At 41.3% G+C, this 17,209-nt stretch overlaps 1 protein-coding gene across 5 annotated transcripts in view; it reads right to left on the bottom strand.

Moving 5' to 3' along the window:
• Positions 1 to 17,209, bottom strand: part of Kat2b (lysine acetyltransferase 2B) — a 119,317-nt gene that overhangs the window by 2,046 nt on the left and 100,062 nt on the right. For 4 of the 5 annotated variants that reach the window (XM_059244162.1, XM_059244165.1, XM_059244163.1 and 1 more), the window contains 6 exons: positions 11,860 to 11,970; positions 11,159 to 11,302; positions 5,047 to 5,161; positions 3,174 to 3,210; positions 2,906 to 2,969; positions 2,727 to 2,811 (listed from right to left, as the gene is read on the bottom strand). In XM_059244162.1, coding sequence (XP_059100145.1) covers positions 2,727 to 2,811; positions 2,906 to 2,969; positions 3,174 to 3,210; positions 5,047 to 5,161; positions 11,159 to 11,302; positions 11,860 to 11,970 — 556 coding nt within the window. The remainder of the gene's footprint in view (positions 1 to 2,726; positions 2,812 to 2,905; positions 2,970 to 3,173; positions 3,211 to 5,046; positions 5,162 to 11,158; positions 11,303 to 11,859; positions 11,971 to 17,209) is intronic. The other variant, XM_059244166.1, reaches the window with a different exon arrangement.

The raw sequence follows: 17,209 nt of genomic DNA, 5'->3' as shown, positions 1-17,209 counted from the left end.
ACAACAACATTAGCAACTGTTGACTCCTCCTACAACAGCTGACAAGGATGGAAAGAAATCTATACTGTTGATTTGCTTACATTTTTCTCACTCCAATGCTGTGCTTAAAAGAAATTCTTGAGATTAAGCCAAATAATTCTCAAGTCTATTCTTCTGAAAAGGATTTGTCTGTAAACTGCAGCCACACTAACATTAAAAGGACCACTAGTAGTTGTCCTCCCATCTCTTTCTGCGCACCAGGAGGCCAAGGGACAGTGGTGGACCCACTGGATGCTGAATGAGGCAGGCAGAACACTGGTACAGAATCTTTGATTGCTAAAAATTATTAGGCTGAGCTCATTTTACTAAACTCACAGTTGTACTGGTGAGATACAAAGAAAGAAACTAGCATCATATTTCCAAATACATCAGTGACCTGCACATAAAATGCTAAAAGCAAAACAAATGAATTTTGTTCCAGGCTCCATTAAGGGAGTCAAACTTTAACTTTTGATTTTCAACTGTATCTATTTATTTGTTGTTATTCTAATTGTGTAGATATTTTGTTTCCATGTATGTCTGTGTGCTATGTGCATGCCTGGTATTCTTTGAGGTCAGAAAAGGGCATAGAATCCTCTAGAACTAGAACTACAGAGGGTTGTAAGTGGCCATATGGGTGCTGGGAATCATACTGAGATCCTCTGGAAGAGCAGTCAGTAGTCTTAAGTGCTGAACCATTGCTCCAGTCTAAAATAATCTGCACACCCATATATACAAACACAATAAAGTTAATAGCACATATTGTTCTTGCAGAGGACCTGAGTTCAATTCCCAGTAGCTCTGTGGGGTAGTTCTCATTAAGGAAGGAGGAGAAAAGAAGCTGGGCCTTTGAGTAAGGACAGTTCTGCTTAACACCTACCACTTCAGATATGCTGCCAACACAGTGTTTATAATGCTTTAGAAAAAATAATCATGCAGGAGATAATCAAACCAAAAAATAAAGTACCCATGTGCCGTGGTACTCATACACCCAACACATACACTGACAAACTGATTTAATTTAGGGATTCTCAATTAATTGTTCCTGTTACCATAGTATAGATGAAGCACAAATTTAATAATTCTGTACTTCTGAAGCCTATTTTGTAGTTTTTGGATTTGGAAAAAATTAGGTTAGAAATATACAGAAGCTGGTCAGATGGTTCACCAGATAAAGGTGCTTGCAGCACAAACCTGACGACTCCACAAAACTGCCATTTCTCCTTCACTTGTGTGCTGTTACACTTCTGCTCACACACACATATCATGCACACACAGAAATAGAATTAAGAAAAAAGTTGTAGTTTTCTTAAAGAAATATATAGTGACATTCACAGTATAGGAAAAATCATTTACTAGAGTTTTTCCCTCTCAAAGTACAGCCATAAAGGAGCTCAATCTATCCTCATTATGTAACCTTGAAAGATTCTTTACAAAACAAACAAAAAAAAAAACCAAAAACAAAAAGCGTGGCCAAGCATGATAGCACACACCCTTAATCCCGGCATTGGGAAGTTGAGCCAGGTGGCTCTCTGTGTAAGTTTGAGGCCTGCCTGGTCTACATAGTGAGCTCCAGGTCAGCCAGAGCTACATAGAGAGATCCTGACTTAAGGAAGGAAGGAAGGAAGGAAGGAAGACAAAAAAACTTTATGAATATGGTATGGTGGTTTGACTAAGAATGGCTTTTCAAAGGCTCATATATTTGAATGCTTAGTCACTGGGAGTGGTGCTATTTGAAAGGATTAGAAAGATTAGGAGGGATGGCTTTGTTGGAAGAAGTGTGTCACTAGGGGGTGGGCGTTCAGGTTCCAAAAGCCACTGCCAGGCCCAGTCTCCCCATCTGCCTAAGGATAGGATGTAGCTCTCAGCTACTGCTCTAATGTCTGCCTGTGTGTCATCATGTTCTCCACTGTGACGATAATGAACTAACCCTCTGAAACTGTAAGCAAGCCCCCAGTTAAACGCTTTCTTTCATAAGAGTTGCCCTGGTCATGGTGTTTTTTCACAGTAATAGAACAGTGACTAAGACACATGGGTATTCTGTCTGCACGTATGTCTGCATACTATATGCATGCAATGCTTAAGGAAATCAGATCCCCTGAGACTGGAGTTAAAAACAGTTGTGAACCACCATGTGGGTGCTGGGAATTGAACCCAATCCTCTGCAAGAGCAGCCAGTGCTATTAACTACTCAGCCATCTCTCCAACCCTCTATCTTGAACAATTCTTAAAAACAAGAACCACCCAGCACTCAGGAGGCAGAGGCAGGCGAATCTCTGTGAGTTCAAGGCCAGGCTGGTCTACAAAGTGAGTTCCAGGAAAGGCACAAAACTACACAGAGAAACGCTGTCTCGAAAAACCAAAAAAGAAGAAAAAAAAAAGAAGGAAAAAAAAAGAACCACTTTTGGCAGACATAAGCCATAGAAAAAAGATAAAACCTAGCATCTTTTTATCTGTAACCCAGCAGGCAGCTACATCCAATTAGCCACTTTGCAACCCAGAACTGTGTACAGGGTTCCTACCTGCACTTCACAACTGGTGTATTGAAAATGCACAGAATGTCCTTGACTGCCACCCACTTCCCCCTCTGTTCTAACATCACTCTCACAGATCCTACTCATCACACAGTCATTACCACAGAAGGCAGTAAGTCTACCTTAGGCAGCGTTTGTTTTATATCTATACTGAGAAAACTGTAATAGCATTACCCATGGGGAACCTTATAACTTCATAATATCCTGGAGCTTCTGTTCTCTTCACAGGTTCCATGAAAGGCCAAGCACTTTGATGGCTCTTGAATAAAAGAAATAAAATAAGGTATCTCATATGGAAATGCCATGTGGAAAATCATTTCAGAGAAGGGCATGAGATGAAGAAGCACACCCACCTTCACCTGCTGCAGGATGTTCTTAAGGGTGCTATACAGCTGCTCAGGGTCTTTGGGCTCTTTACTTGAAAGAATAGAGAGTAAAGAGGGAGGATTAGTGTTTGTGTTCCAGGCCTCATCACCACTCAGCTCAGCCTCACAGGTCCCAGCCTAGGAACTGAAACCCACCAACTGCTATTTACCAATTACATCACTTGGCCCTTTTCCTAGAAGGTACTGGAAGGGACAAAATCACTTCCATTAACATCCTCTAGCCCGGCTTGCTTACCTTTTCTCTTTTCCACTTGGTTTCCAGCCTGTCTCTCCTATATGTCAACAAAATTAAACACTAAATGAGAACTGCTTTGGGTCAAGAGAATAACATACTACTTATTAAAAGCACCACACATGACAGCCATGTCTCAATAAATGTCTATTTGGGGAAACACACTGAAATTAATGGCATTTATTTTCTTTCTCACACAGCTTACAACATAAAATGCTTTCCCAGACTGGTAGCTATATTAATATATTTTGTTCTCTTAATTGATTTATTAATTTCTTTTGTAGTGCTAGGGATTGAAGCCAACACCTCACATCACTACTGAGGCAAGTGCTCTCTCCCTGAGCTATCTTCTCAGCTGGTTAGTGTCTGCTAAGGCAGGAAGTCCAACTCTTCAAAAGAAGGGAGAAGAAACCAGGACATTTTAAACTGCAAATCAGAAATCTTCAATTATCACACAACAAAGTGCTGCTGCTATTTTAGCTCAGGACAGGCCAAGCCCTGCTTGCAATGTAGATGGTTTACAGAGACCTGGTGTCTGAGGAATCTGGATTTGATTCTTCTGTTCTCCTTAAAAAAGTCACTTTACGCTGGGCTTTAATCTCAGCACTCAGGAGGCAGAGGCAGGCAGATCTCTGTGAGTTTGAGGTCAGCCTAGGCTACAGAGTGAATTCCAGGACAGGCACAAAGCTACACAGAGAAACCCTGTCTCGAACAACACCCCCCCCCCCCGGGCCCACCCCCACCCAAAAAAAAAAGTCACTTTACCTCTCTCTCAGTTTACCCACCTACAAAATGCAACTACAGAAACTAGGTGGTATTAGCCCTTGTGACATTAGTTGATATTTAAAAAAAATAGTCCAAATAGCTAAACATTTGATGAACAAGGAAAAAGTAATGAATTGGGAACAAATGAAAACAGAAGAATACCTGACAGCATGAGGCATTGAACAATGGGGCAACTATTTGACTATTAACAGTGACAACACAGGGAAGTGAGATCCATGGTTCAACACCAAGAGTACTGGGACAGGGCAGATGCAATGAGACAGCATCTTGTCTCTTTCCTAGACAAGTTTTGTGCCTGTGTGCTGGGGTGGAGTGTGTGTGTGTGTGGGGGGGGGGGGGGGGGTAATTATAAGAACTTAGGTTCAAACCAAATAAGATTACCAAATGATAATTAATAGCTTCCAATCTACAAATCCCAATCATTTTGTATGGTTTAACCCAGTACAGTTCATTTTTAGTATATTAAAAAGAATTCTTAAGAAAGCTACTGTAAAATAAAATTGGAGAGGAGGGAAGAAGAGAAGTCAGGCAACAGGTTCATGCAGGTGACAGTGGCATCAAGGTGGGTTGTCCACAGCAGGCCATTTGGAGAGCAGAGTGGGTTGCTTCTTGTTCTAAACTTCTGCATGCTAATTTACACAACCATTTGAAGACCAGTTCCTCCATTTGTAAATATGAAAATCCAAACTTCCCATGCTGTTTAATACAGACTCCTGTTGCCAAGCATTGTGTATAGTGCTAGGCCTTAATAAATTATGTATATTAATAACTCTTTTAAAGGTACTCTGGGTTGAGTTACGAAGAAAAAGACATTAGAAAGTCTTTATTACTGCCCTCCCCATCCCCAAGCAGTGTCTCACTCTAGCCTCGGTTGGCTTCAAATTCTACATCTTCCTGCCTTAGTCTCTCAATGGTGGGATTATAGGCAAGCACCCCACACTAGCTTGCTGCCCACTTCCAAGACCAGAAGTGCCACACATGGAAAGGAAACAGGTGAAAGCTTTTCAAATGACTGCATTCTGGAAATCATTTCAAACATATCTTACAGGATCAACAGAAGATTTTGCTTTTTAAAAGTGTCTATACATACTGATTCCAGGGATGCTTTCTATAGGGATCTGCCGAACTCCATCTTTGAAACATGAAAGTCCAGGGTAGACTTTTCGAATCTGGGCTTGTTTTCTTTCTATCAGCTTTTTAATGATCTGGAAAGCACGAGAGAAAGTGTGTTTAGTCAAAGAAGCCACACCACGATTCAGGGCAAGTCAGATAAACTAAGGAGACGATGTTCTTGATGCTGTCCACATGTTCATGAGATGAAAAGGAAGGGAAGGCTAAATACAAATTAGTACATAAGAGGCAGAAGCATTTTGGGGCCCATTACACAGCTTAGTGGGTAAAGGCACCTGCCACCAAGCCCAAAGACCTGACTTCAGTCACTGGGATTCCACATGGTGAAAGGAGAGAGTCAACCCCAGCAAGTTCTTAGCTGGCCTTCACACATGTCATAGAGTGTGTCTGTGTGCACCTCACATAAATATAATACAAAATTTTTAAATATAACTTAAAAAAAATACTCTTTCATACCACACTCAACTAGTGACATTTATACAAACCCTTGCCACTAAGGAAAGGACCATCAGTGAGAAGGAAAGAGAGGGGCTGGTTAGAGAGGTTAGCAAGGGCCCTCTAGGTCCAGCCTCTTGTAGTCTCACATGTGAAATGAGACAGAAGAATCACCCTCATACCAACCTACACATATGCACACACAGGCGGCTTCATAGCTCCCTGCCTATCACCTTTTCTCTTGCTGAAGTAGTGCCTTTCTTTCTCATAGAACACATGGTCCTACCTATTCTTGTGCCCATCATCTTATACACTGGAAGTGACTTGACCTTTGTTCAAGCCCCCAATTCATGCAGGTATTCGATGAAGCCATTTCACCTGTGGGCCAGTAGAGTGTTCTTTCTCGACCTTCAGCTGATTCTGATGGAGTATGCATTCAGGGACTAAAAAAGTTCTCAATTTATGTAGCTTATTCACTGCTTTTATTATTCAAGGAGCTTACAACAAGTAGTGTCTGGCATTTTTGAATATTTCAGATTTTGGATTTTCTCATTAAAGATGCTCAATCATAAGTCAATAAAAATATTGGAGAAAAAACAGACTCTTGGGTCAAGAGCATTTTGGATAAGAGATACTTAGCCTGTCTCTACAAGAAAAGAATTATTTTATTATGGTATGATTGCACTCTCTTTAAAAATCTAGTTCAAAACACTGAGAATAAGGCTCTGAGGGTAAAGACACAGATGGGACATTTCTATCAACACATCCCTCCCCAAAGGCTCAGAGAACATCATGGAAGAAAGGGGCAGAAAGAATGTAAGAGGCAGCAGATGGAGGAACTCTGTGAAAGGATGGCCTCTGGACACCATTCGGTTGGTATATACATACATGAGTCGTTACCTGCACAAGAGTTAAAAATTACATCATGAAGGGGGTAAGAACTCCAGATGCCCCACCCTTAGATGAGAAGCTAAGGGCAACTGATGACTTCTGAGGGAGGGGTAAAGCCCTTCTTTGTGGGTGTGGTCATTGATAGGTTGTTGATACCTCCGTGGATGACCCTAGCTCATGTGCAAATGGGCAGCACTGAAAGGACTTAGTGATTTAGGGGGCTGGGTTTTTTTTTTTAATTATAAAATTGGGAGTCAGAAATGGAAGACATATTGGGGTGATGGTAGAGAGAGGGAGTAGACAGTGGATATGACCAAGATACATTGTACATGAGTATGAAAAAAACTATGTTTACATTCTAAACACTCCCATTTAATGGTATGTGTGAGGAAAGACTAGAGACAAAGAGGGATGGGTAAAGGAGAAAAGAGGAAAAGTGGAAGCCAAGAGGGAACAGAAAAGAGGAGAGAGACCTTGTCTTTTAAAAGGGGAACCACTTTTAGCAATCTGAAATAGCTCTGTGCTTCTTGCTTTCCCCTAGTTTCTAAGAGCTCTTCCCATCACAGTGATGGGTAGTTGCTATTAATATGACGTAGGACATATACTCAAAGAAATTGATCAATATAGTCAGATCTTATCAAACACAAAGAGACTTGTTTGGCTTAGTTTACTTTGTAGACCATGGATTGATTATTGATTGACATTTACTTTTTATTCTTGAGTTAATATACAATTCAGTTTTAATCTATTTGTGTTTCCCAGTTCGTAAAACCTTTGATGGAGTGTTTTCTTTCTATCTGTGTTGAAGTTGCCAGGACAAACTTTGCTCTTTCTAAAGCCAGCATTAAGTGGATCTTCAGCATTGCCTGGCACTGGCTGAAATCCTGAACAAAAGCTGAGGAAAGTCAGCCTGCATTTAGTTTTCTTTGGCAGCCACTTTCTCAGTTACTCATCCACACCTGCAATCTTAGCCACTTTGGATACTGAGGCAGGAGGATGCGTTCTTTGAGCTTAGGAGCCCAAGACCTGCAAAGAAACACAGTGAAGCCACATCTAAAGACAAAAACCAAAAAGCCAAAAAGGGAAGTGAGCTAGAATGTTTTGGCTGCTGCTATGAAGTAAAAAGAAAAATTGAGATTTGTTAAAATCATAAAAAGAGAATTATGAAAATAATTGGGGCTATGGTATTTAGTAACTAGTTCTGCTCAATGCTCTGATTTGTTGTGGATAGAAGTTAATTTGATATTAAAGATTGATTTTAGGTTAAATGAGATTTTATCGCTTTTGAGTGATGAGAGTAGTAGTTCCTGGAAAGTGTGACTAAGTTCCTTCTGTGGTTTAAGTTTATAAGTAGGCTTCCTTAGCTAACATTTTTTAAAAGTATTTTTATTTTATAATTAATTTAATTTTACATATCAGCCACTGATTCCCCTGTCCTCTCTTCTACCACCCCCCAGCTTCCACCCCCAACCCACCCCCCATTCCCACCTCCTCCAAGGCAAGGTCTCCCCTGAGGAGTCAGCCCAGCCTGGTAGATTCAGTTGAGACAGGTCCAGTCCCCTCCTCCCTTCACCAAGGCTGAGCAAAGTGTCCCAGCATAGGCCCTAGGTTCCAAAAAGCCAGCTCATGCACCAAAGACATGTCCTGGTGCCACTGCCTGGGGGCCTCCTAAACAGTTCAAGCTAATCAACTGTCTCGCTTATCCAGAGGGCCTGGTCCAGTTCCATGGGGGCTCTTCAGCTATTGGTTCACAGTTCATGTGTTTCCACTAGTTTGGCTATTTGTCCCTGTGCTTTTTCCAATCATGGTCTCAATATCTCTTGCTCATATAATCCCTCCTCTCTCTTGTCGATTGGACTCCTGGAGCTCCACCTGGGGTTTGGCCATGGATCTCTGCATCTGCTTCCACCAGTCACTGGATGAGAGTTCTATCATGACAGTTAGGGTGTTCGGCCACCTGATTACCAGAGTAGGTCAGCTCAGGTATTCTCTCAACCATTGCCAGTAATCTATAGTGGAGGTATCTTTGTGGATTTCTGGGGATCTCTCTAGCACTCTGCTTCTTCCTATTCCCATGGGCTCTTCATTTATCATGGTATTGCTGGAGAGCAGTTAAGAGCACTGGCTGTTCTTAGCTAACATTTTAATTCACCTTTTTGTAGTGTCTAAAGTAACATTGGCTCTAAGATGTCTAATAACCCCAAGGAAATAAGTTTTAGTTTTCTGTATGTGCTTTCCCATTTTCCATCACTTTAGACTTTAGGAATAAGATTCAGTCATTTTAAAACTCAGTGACTTGGCATAGAATACCACTGGCATTATTAACTTTCAAATCAATGAAGAGAGGAGAAGAATATTTGAACCAAAGAGCTAATGGCTGTTTTCTTTAATATATGATTGAACGACTAAATAGTGTGGCCTTTTCATTTGACACCAAATATAAAACCAAAAGATTAACTTTTTTATCTCCAACTTCTGAAAAGGATAGCTTTGGCAGATGTGTAACTGGTTTTTATTTTATTCTTTCTTAACTAGATATTGTTTGTGGCATGGATGATATCATTCTTTTAATGTAGTGTGTGTGTGTGTGTGTGTGTGTGTGTGTGTGTGTGTGTGTGTGGTTGTGGCAACAGATTCAGCCATACCTCATCGTCCGTGGGAATCTGCAGACTTCCAAGAGACTCTGATACTAGAGGATGAACTCTTATGGCTGGAGGAGTATTATAGAACAAGCAGCTGACAGCATAGTGTCAACTGGCCAGCAACCACCAATGCACCAAAGAACTGCCAAGTCCAGACCTGCTTGTTAGGCTTTAGAGAACAGTGAGGGAAGACAACTCTTCAAAAAGGCAGGCCAGAGGCACCTGCTGCCTTTAGTAATCCTTCTACAGCCCTATTTGGAATTCCCTATTGGGCAGATATCTTTTTTTGGGGGGGGGGGGGGGTTGAGACGGTTTCTCTGTGTAGCTTTGCTCCTTTCCTGGAACTCACTCTGTAGCCCATGCTGGCCTCGAACTCACAGAGATCCACCTGTCTCTGCCTCCCAAGTGCTGGGATTAAAGGTATGCACCATCACTGCCCCTGGGCAGATATCTTTGACTGTGCAACAAAGATGTTTTGATTTTCTAACTTAAAATGCCTTTTTGCTCACTTCTGTAGCACCACATGCCTGACCCAACTTTAAATAAAATACTCAGTGAGTGACTGTTGTCACTAAGCATAGTATAAGCTTTCTGGATGTTGTTTGGGTCACATGTAGTAAGCAAAAGAGTTAGGAGTGAGGATATTAGTAGAAAGCTGACAGATTTAAGGCAGATGTGTTTTTTCGGTAACTTGTCAGGGAAAAACAGCAGATTAAGTAACAGTAGTTACTTAATTTGGAACCGATGTCATTCACATACATAAACGGTCTTTGTGGACTTTCATTTATGCCATTCTGCCTTTTTTAAAGTGTTAAAATGAAGTGTCTTAACAATAAGATATTGATGGTGAAAGCTGAAAGATCACAGAAGCAGAGCACCCAGCCACCAGAGACTTCTTACCTTATGAAATCTCAGGCCGAATAGGGCATCCTGTCTCTACAAATCTTCAGACTGAATGGATCTATCTTCACCAGCCTTATATTCCTATCTCTACCTCCCTAGTGGAATTAAAGTCATGAGCCTCCCAACTACTGGGATCAAAGGCATGAGATCCCAAGTTCTGGGATCAACAGTGTGAGCCACCACCTGTTTTTCTTTTAGATTGGTTCAATCTTGTGTAGCCCAGGGTGGCCTTGAACTCTTTATCTTCCTGCTTCCTCCTCCCAAGTGCTGGGATTAAGGTATGTGCCACCACTGCCTGGCCTCTATGGTTAACTAGTGTCTCGCTCTGCCCTCTGATCTCCATGCAAGTTTTATTTGTAAGAACACAAACAAAATATCATACAACATTAAATCACTGTATACCCATATCTGGAGTCTTCTCTGTTATTACTACTTCTTTTTAAGCATAAAGGAAGCCATACCAATACAAATAACAAACTAGTTATTATCTGGAAGGAAAGACTTCAGAACTTGCAGTGTAAAGGGGGAAAATAACAGGCACTAGAAGAAATGCCTCTGTATGGTAAATAATTAAATCCAAGTGGGCGGGTCAGACTAATGCTGCAGAAGTTCAAAGGCAGCCTAGAACAGAACCTGAAAGAATGTCACTTGCCTGAGTGAAAGGAAATAGGGTAATGTGAGACAGAGAGCTAAAGCATCAACAATGGTCTTGGAGGATCCTTTAGGGGATGAAAGCAAAGAGATAAGACTGTGAGGCCGGGCGGTGACAGTGCACATCTTTAATCCCAGCACTTGGGAGGCAGAGCCAGGTGGATCTCTGTGAGTTCGAGGCCAGCCTGGTCTACAAAGCAACATCCAGGACAGGCACCAAGACAACACAGAGAAACCCTGTCTCGAAAAAAACAAAAGAGAGAGAGAGAGAAAGAGAGAGAGAGAGAGAGAGAGAGAGAGAGAGAGAGAGAGAGAGAGAGAGAGAGAAGACTGCAAAGGGGCCAGAATGCAAAAGGCACCAATGAAGTTAAGATTTCATTGTACTGTATACATACTGTATTTCACACAATTTAGCGCGCGCGCGCGCGCACACACACACACACACACACACACACACACACACACACACACACACACACTGATATGGAACACAGTGAAATGCAGCCTACCCTGAGGCTGGCCTGGACAGAACAGGAGTCAGTAGCTCACCTCCTTCTGCTTTTTAATGATGATAGAAAACTCTGTGTATGGAATCTGAGGATTCAGCTCACATCCCATCAAAGTGGCTCCTTCATAATCCTTGATGTACCCAACATATTTGGTTTTAGGTATTTTGATTTCTTTGGAGAAACCCTACAAGGCAAATCAGTTCACTTATCAGGATGATATATAGTAACACTGTCCAACTGGCTGCTAAGGGCTGACTCTGGGCCAAGCCTGGTGCCAAGGATTAAGGCGAGCACTCTTTCCAACATCATTGCACTGCTCTGAGCAACAGCCACATGGAGTAACCCATGACAAACAGAATCATCAAAAATCAAACAGTGCCAACAGGAAACAAATTTAAATTAACTAAAGTGTCTGGAGGTAGCAGTGTGCATACCACTAATCCCAGCAAGAGTGGAATGACATCCAAGTTCCTAGGACTGTAATTCTCTGCAGACTTTGTCAGAAATGAACATTTTCCAGATATTGAATCAATTTGCCTTTAATTTTTAATTTTTAAAAGATTCAGATTCAGTTAAAGATTCTGTCTCAAAGCAATAAGGCAAAAAGCAATAGAGGAAGATAGCCAGTGTCTTGCTTTGGCTGCCATGTGTACACAATTAGGTGTGTGTACCTGGACACACACATGCACGCACACATGCATGCAAATAGGCTGAGGCAGCAAGGCTTCACTGGGAACTGACCTGCTTCTTGAAGTAGCCGATGGCATACTCATCTGCATATGTGAGGAAGTTCAGGATGTCATGCTTTATGTGGTATTCTTTGAGATGGTTCATCAGGTGTGTTCCATAGCCCTGGTGGAAGTAAAGATATTTAAGAAAAGAAATTCCTAAAAACATGACAGAAAATGAAAGCATATAAGAGATCGTAGTTTTAAATATTTTACCAACCAGGGTTTTTCTAGAAGGAGTTATTATGTTAACAAACCTTTCTTGCATGTCTAAATTTTAAAAAGGAATCACAAAGTAAGACATTCAAAATCTGTTGTTCAAGACAAAAACCATCACTGGCAAATACTACTTCCTGGTTCTTTGAAAATAACACATTGAGACTCTAAGCTCAGTCCTACAATCCTTCTTGCTGAATGCTGATGGTGAGTTTAATCTTGAACTTATTTGAGAAGCTGAGATGAAAGAACGTAGGTAGATGAATGGTGCTGATCCTCATTAGCATATCTGAGGTATGTAAATGAGCCATGCAGATCTTCATTGGAGTGTGTACTGATCTAAGCATTTACCTGTTCCAGGCACCAACAACCCTTCTAGCAACTACATCACAGACACTGGATGTACAGCTTGGTTTATCAGACCAAGAAAAATCTGAGAAACCCACAATCTGAGTAAGCAAAAAACAGTGGAAACAAAAGCTGTGGACAACATTGACAAATGCTTTAATATATGAAAACAGTATCAGTATTCTGGTGTGCACCTGTGATGCTAGCACTCAAGATGCTGAGGTGTGGTGCTGGCATTCAGGATGCTGAAGTGTGATATTGGCACTCAGGATCCTTAAGGTGTGGTGCTAGCACTCAGGATGTTGAGTATGATGGCCCACAGAGGCTTCCTAGTGAGACCTTACTCAGGGTCAGAGAATCTGGGCTTGCTTTACCCAGCAGGGCTGCATAATAGGATGCAAATAGGCCACAGGCATGTTTACCAGGTATGTGGAAGGGTCTACACTTGGCTGTATGGTAAGCTTTGATCTTGCAAGGAGGAGGTCTTTTGCCTCTCCCCTTGGCATATTATAAAAAGCCCTTTTGAATAAAGCTCTGGGCAGCTAGGTATTGACCCAGGGCCCTCCCAAAGCTATCCTGTGTCTCTGTCTTCTTTACCATCTCTTTCTATCTTTCTATTATTTCCTCATTCTTCTCTCCTCCACCCAAGAACCCTTTGATAGGTGGGAACAGGTTGGAGCTGGACTCTGGCAGACCCCCACAGCTGAGGTGTGATGCTAGTACTCAAGATGCTGAGGTGTAATGCTGGCACTCAGGATGCTAAGGTGTGATGCTGGCACTCAGATGCTGAGGTATGATGCTGGCACTCAGGATACTGAGGTGTGATGCTGGCACTCAGGATGCTGAGGTGTGATGCTAGCACTCAGGAGGCTGAAGTGATAGGGTCTATATTTGGTATATAGCTCTTTCTCAAAAAAAAAAAAATTAAAAAATAGGCCAGGCAGTGGTGGCACATGCATTTAATCCCAGCACTTGGGAGGCAGAGGCAGGCAGATCTCAGTGAGTTCAAGGACAGCCTTATCTACAAAGCGAGTTCTATGACATGCAAGACTGTTACACAAAAACTGTTACTCAAAAAACAAAAAAAAAAAAGAAAGAAAAAAAATTAATAAAGATGTGTCTTTAAAATAAAAATAAATTAAAAGAATGAAAACTGAGTGGTTAAATGGAAAAAATGCAAGTACAAAACTCAGGAAATACTGGTGAATTTAGGATTGTTTCAGAACCTCATAAAAACACAGGAATCGGAGCATCCAGAGGTCACTGTCCTCACACAAAGACTTCATCCACACCCACAGACACCACCTCACAGATTCACAGCACCGCATACAGGATCTGACCCTCACTTTTGTTCATTTCCACCTCCTAAGCCTCAAACCAAGCAGTATCCAAGCCAGAGTCTCTCTTTGTATGACTGGGGGACTCCTCAACAACCTAAGCACCTTCTCAGGACTTTCTCCAATATGCATCGCTATAGCATGGCTTCCAGGACCAACTATCAGGTACAGTCCTCTGTCCAATAAAGGTCAGCAGGAGCATCTCCTTTTTTGGGAAATTGTTCATCCAATGGTGTCACCCAAGGACATTTTCCTTAAAGCACCACAACACCAAGACACTGTGAGTTTGGATATAATGTGAATAGAAAAACAAGTGATTTATCTCTCCTAGAAGGAGTCATAGTGACATAGGGAAGAGAAACAACACAGAATTATAGTATGGACCTGCACTATTCAGCACAACAGCTTACTAGTGCCAATTGGACTGTGCTACGAGCATAAAATAAAATGTCAACAGCAAAAAATATGAATATACATTTTATATTTACTTCCATGTTGATATGGCAATATTTTGGACATATTAGGTTAAATACAAACTTTAAATATTTCATTTGTTTCTTTCTAGTTTGCAATATGACTACTAGAAAATTTTATCTTATTTATTCATTTATTTATTTGGTGTTTTGAGACAGGCTGGCCTGGAAGCTACTATACCTGACTTAGAAAAAGAATTATATATGAAACTTGTGTTTCTATTGTGTGGCGTGGATTCAGAACAATGTATTTGTAATGGGTAAAAGGAGAAGAGTTAGAAATGATTAAGTGAGGCATTAAAAAGGGTTTGTCATATGGTTGGGGCTAAAGAGATGGCTCAGTAGTTAAGAGCACTGATTGCTCTTACAGAGTACCTGTGTTCAATTCCCCGTACACATATAGAAGCAAATAACTCAAAATTGCTTCAGGAAGACTGAGGCTTAAGAAAGGATGGGCATACACACATATTGAGATCTGTGTGATGCAATAGAGAAACTACAGCACCCCCTCCCCCAAATTCAGGATACCCTAGAAGCTCAGCATGTTTATTATACAAAGTTGAACACGGAGGCTGGATTGTTGCATACAACTGAACAAAGAAACAGGTTTAACTAATCTCAGTAGGGGCAGCCTCTGTAGAGAAGAGGTCCTCAGGCTGTAAATATTAAGGCAGTGATTCTCAACCTTCCTAATGCTGTGACCCTTTTATATAGTTCCTCACTTTGTGGTGACCCCCAACCACAAAACTATTTTCATTACTACTTCATAACTGTAATTTTGCTACTGTTATGAATTGTAATGTAAATATCTGTGTTTTCTGGTTGTCTTAGGTGACCTCTGTGAAAGGGTTGTTCAGACTGTCCCCACCCCTCCCCAAGAGGTTGCAACCCACAGGTTGAGAACCACTGTATTAAAGGAAGAACACTATGGTGAACATTTTCTGCACATACTATCAAAATCTGTGGAAGAACCAGAGGAAAGCTTTGTCATCCTTCTGAGCCTTGTTCTGGGAGGAGGGGCGAGGCTTTGCCATTTTCCCATGGGTAGAGGCTAGGGTCTTTGACACGGTGGGCTTGTGGCTACAACACACATTCACTCAGGACTTCACACACTCAAGGCTTCCTCCATTCCCTCTGTGTGTGTGTGTGTACACAATAAAGACTACTGAAAGGCACTCTCAGACCAGTGGAACTCTCTGGAAAGGACACTCTCCAGCCTGTTGAGCTGCCTGCTGGCTGTGCAGTGTGCTCCAGGTTTCCAGGTTTTGAGGGCTGTTAGACATGCTTCAGTGGGCTTTGGTGATACAGCTATCTATGAATAATTTCTGCCCCTGTGAGTGACCCTTCACCCATATTCCTGCAATAACAATATTTTCCCCCTTGGTATTCCAATTGAGTCTGTAATGTTTGGCCACCTTGCTTCAAGTTTTTAGAAAATTACATGGTCTGTGCTGTGGCGGGGGAGGGAAATACCCTCTGGAAGCCATTAAAAAGTTTCCCACCAGTGTTAAAGCATCTTCAGTTTTCCTCTGGTATTCCTAAGAGTGCCTATGTCCACCTTAATCAATTCTTCCAGACTAAGTGCTTGGTATAACTATTTAAAAAAAAAAAATTACCTTAATTTACAAGCTACTGGTGTGTTTTCCAAGGCAAGGTTTCTCTCTGTATATAGCCAAACAAAGTTTTCTTTTAATTGAAGTCCTAAGTTCTGTACTTTGAGAGACATCTGGACATTTTTCACATTGGGGGATGGGTTGGTGATAAAGACAGTAACAGCAGCGTCTAAAGGCATCTTGTCAGAATTCTTGAAAAAGCACTAAAGGGAACTTTCTATCTAATTTGAGTCTTTGCCTTCCCCAGACAACCTGTAAGAGGCCTCCATCTGCAATTTGGTGCTGAGCATTAGGAGTTAAAGCTAAAAAGTTCACTTGTGCCAGGAGACAGAAATAGGTGGACCTCTGTTAGTTCCAGGCCAGCCTGGTCAACACAAAGGTTCAATGGCAACTATAGCTATATAGTGAGACTCTGTCTAAAAGAAAAAAGAAACAAAACAAAACGACAAAGAGCTAGATTTCAGGCCTATATTCCCATAACCCCTAGCACTCTAGAAGTTAAAGTAAGAATACTGAGTTCAATGCCAGCCTGAACTACATAGAGAGTTTCAAGAGAGTATGAGTTACAGAGTGAAAACCCACTTCAATAAAAAGAGAGGAAAATGTAGAGTTAGCAGGATCAGGGGCTCAAGGCCATCCTCAGTTTTAAGCAAATATGAGACCAGCATCAGCTCCATGTCTGACCAGCATCATCTGTCTTTAACTGGAGTAGGGGGTGTTGAACCATAAAAGAAAGCACGTGTCCAAAACTAACCACATTTTAAACAGAAAATGACTTCTTCCAGTGACTTATTTTTGGTTTCTGCAAATGGCAGTGCTGCTTTGAAGCTGAAAGTACCAACAGGTCCTTAGCCCTGTACTACCCAGTACAGAAGCCTCTTGTGACCAGTGAATACTTGAATGTGGCCATTTCAAACTAAGACAAGCTATGAAGGTAAACTACACACCAATTTCAAACACTTAGCACATACAGAGACTATAGATGCTATTGATAATTCCTCATGATAATGAATTTTAGGTTAAATGAAATACATTTGAAAAATTAACCTCTTGCTTTTTTGAAATGGATCTTCTAGCAAGTTTTGTACTCTGTACATACATGGCTTATGTGTGCAGCTTTCACTTGATTATGTTGGACAACTTGCCTCAGACCTTCCAACAAATTTTTTGCAGTCACCATCGACTCCTGAACTGCTTACAGCTCCATCATCACAAAGTTTCTTCATACTCTTTGTAGTGGTTCTCAACCTGTGGGTCTTGACCCCTTCAGGGTCAAATATCAGATATCCTACATATCAGATACTTATATTACGATTCATAACAGTAACAAAATTATAGTTATGAAGTAGCAACTAAATAAATTTTATGGTTGGGAG

The sequence above is a fragment of the Peromyscus eremicus genome, chromosome 16_21 (assembly GCF_949786415.1).
Source record: "Peromyscus eremicus chromosome 16_21, PerEre_H2_v1, whole genome shotgun sequence".
NCBI lineage: Eukaryota > Metazoa > Chordata > Mammalia > Rodentia > Cricetidae > Peromyscus > Peromyscus eremicus.
This window is presented reverse-complemented; position numbering and strand designations above follow the sequence as displayed.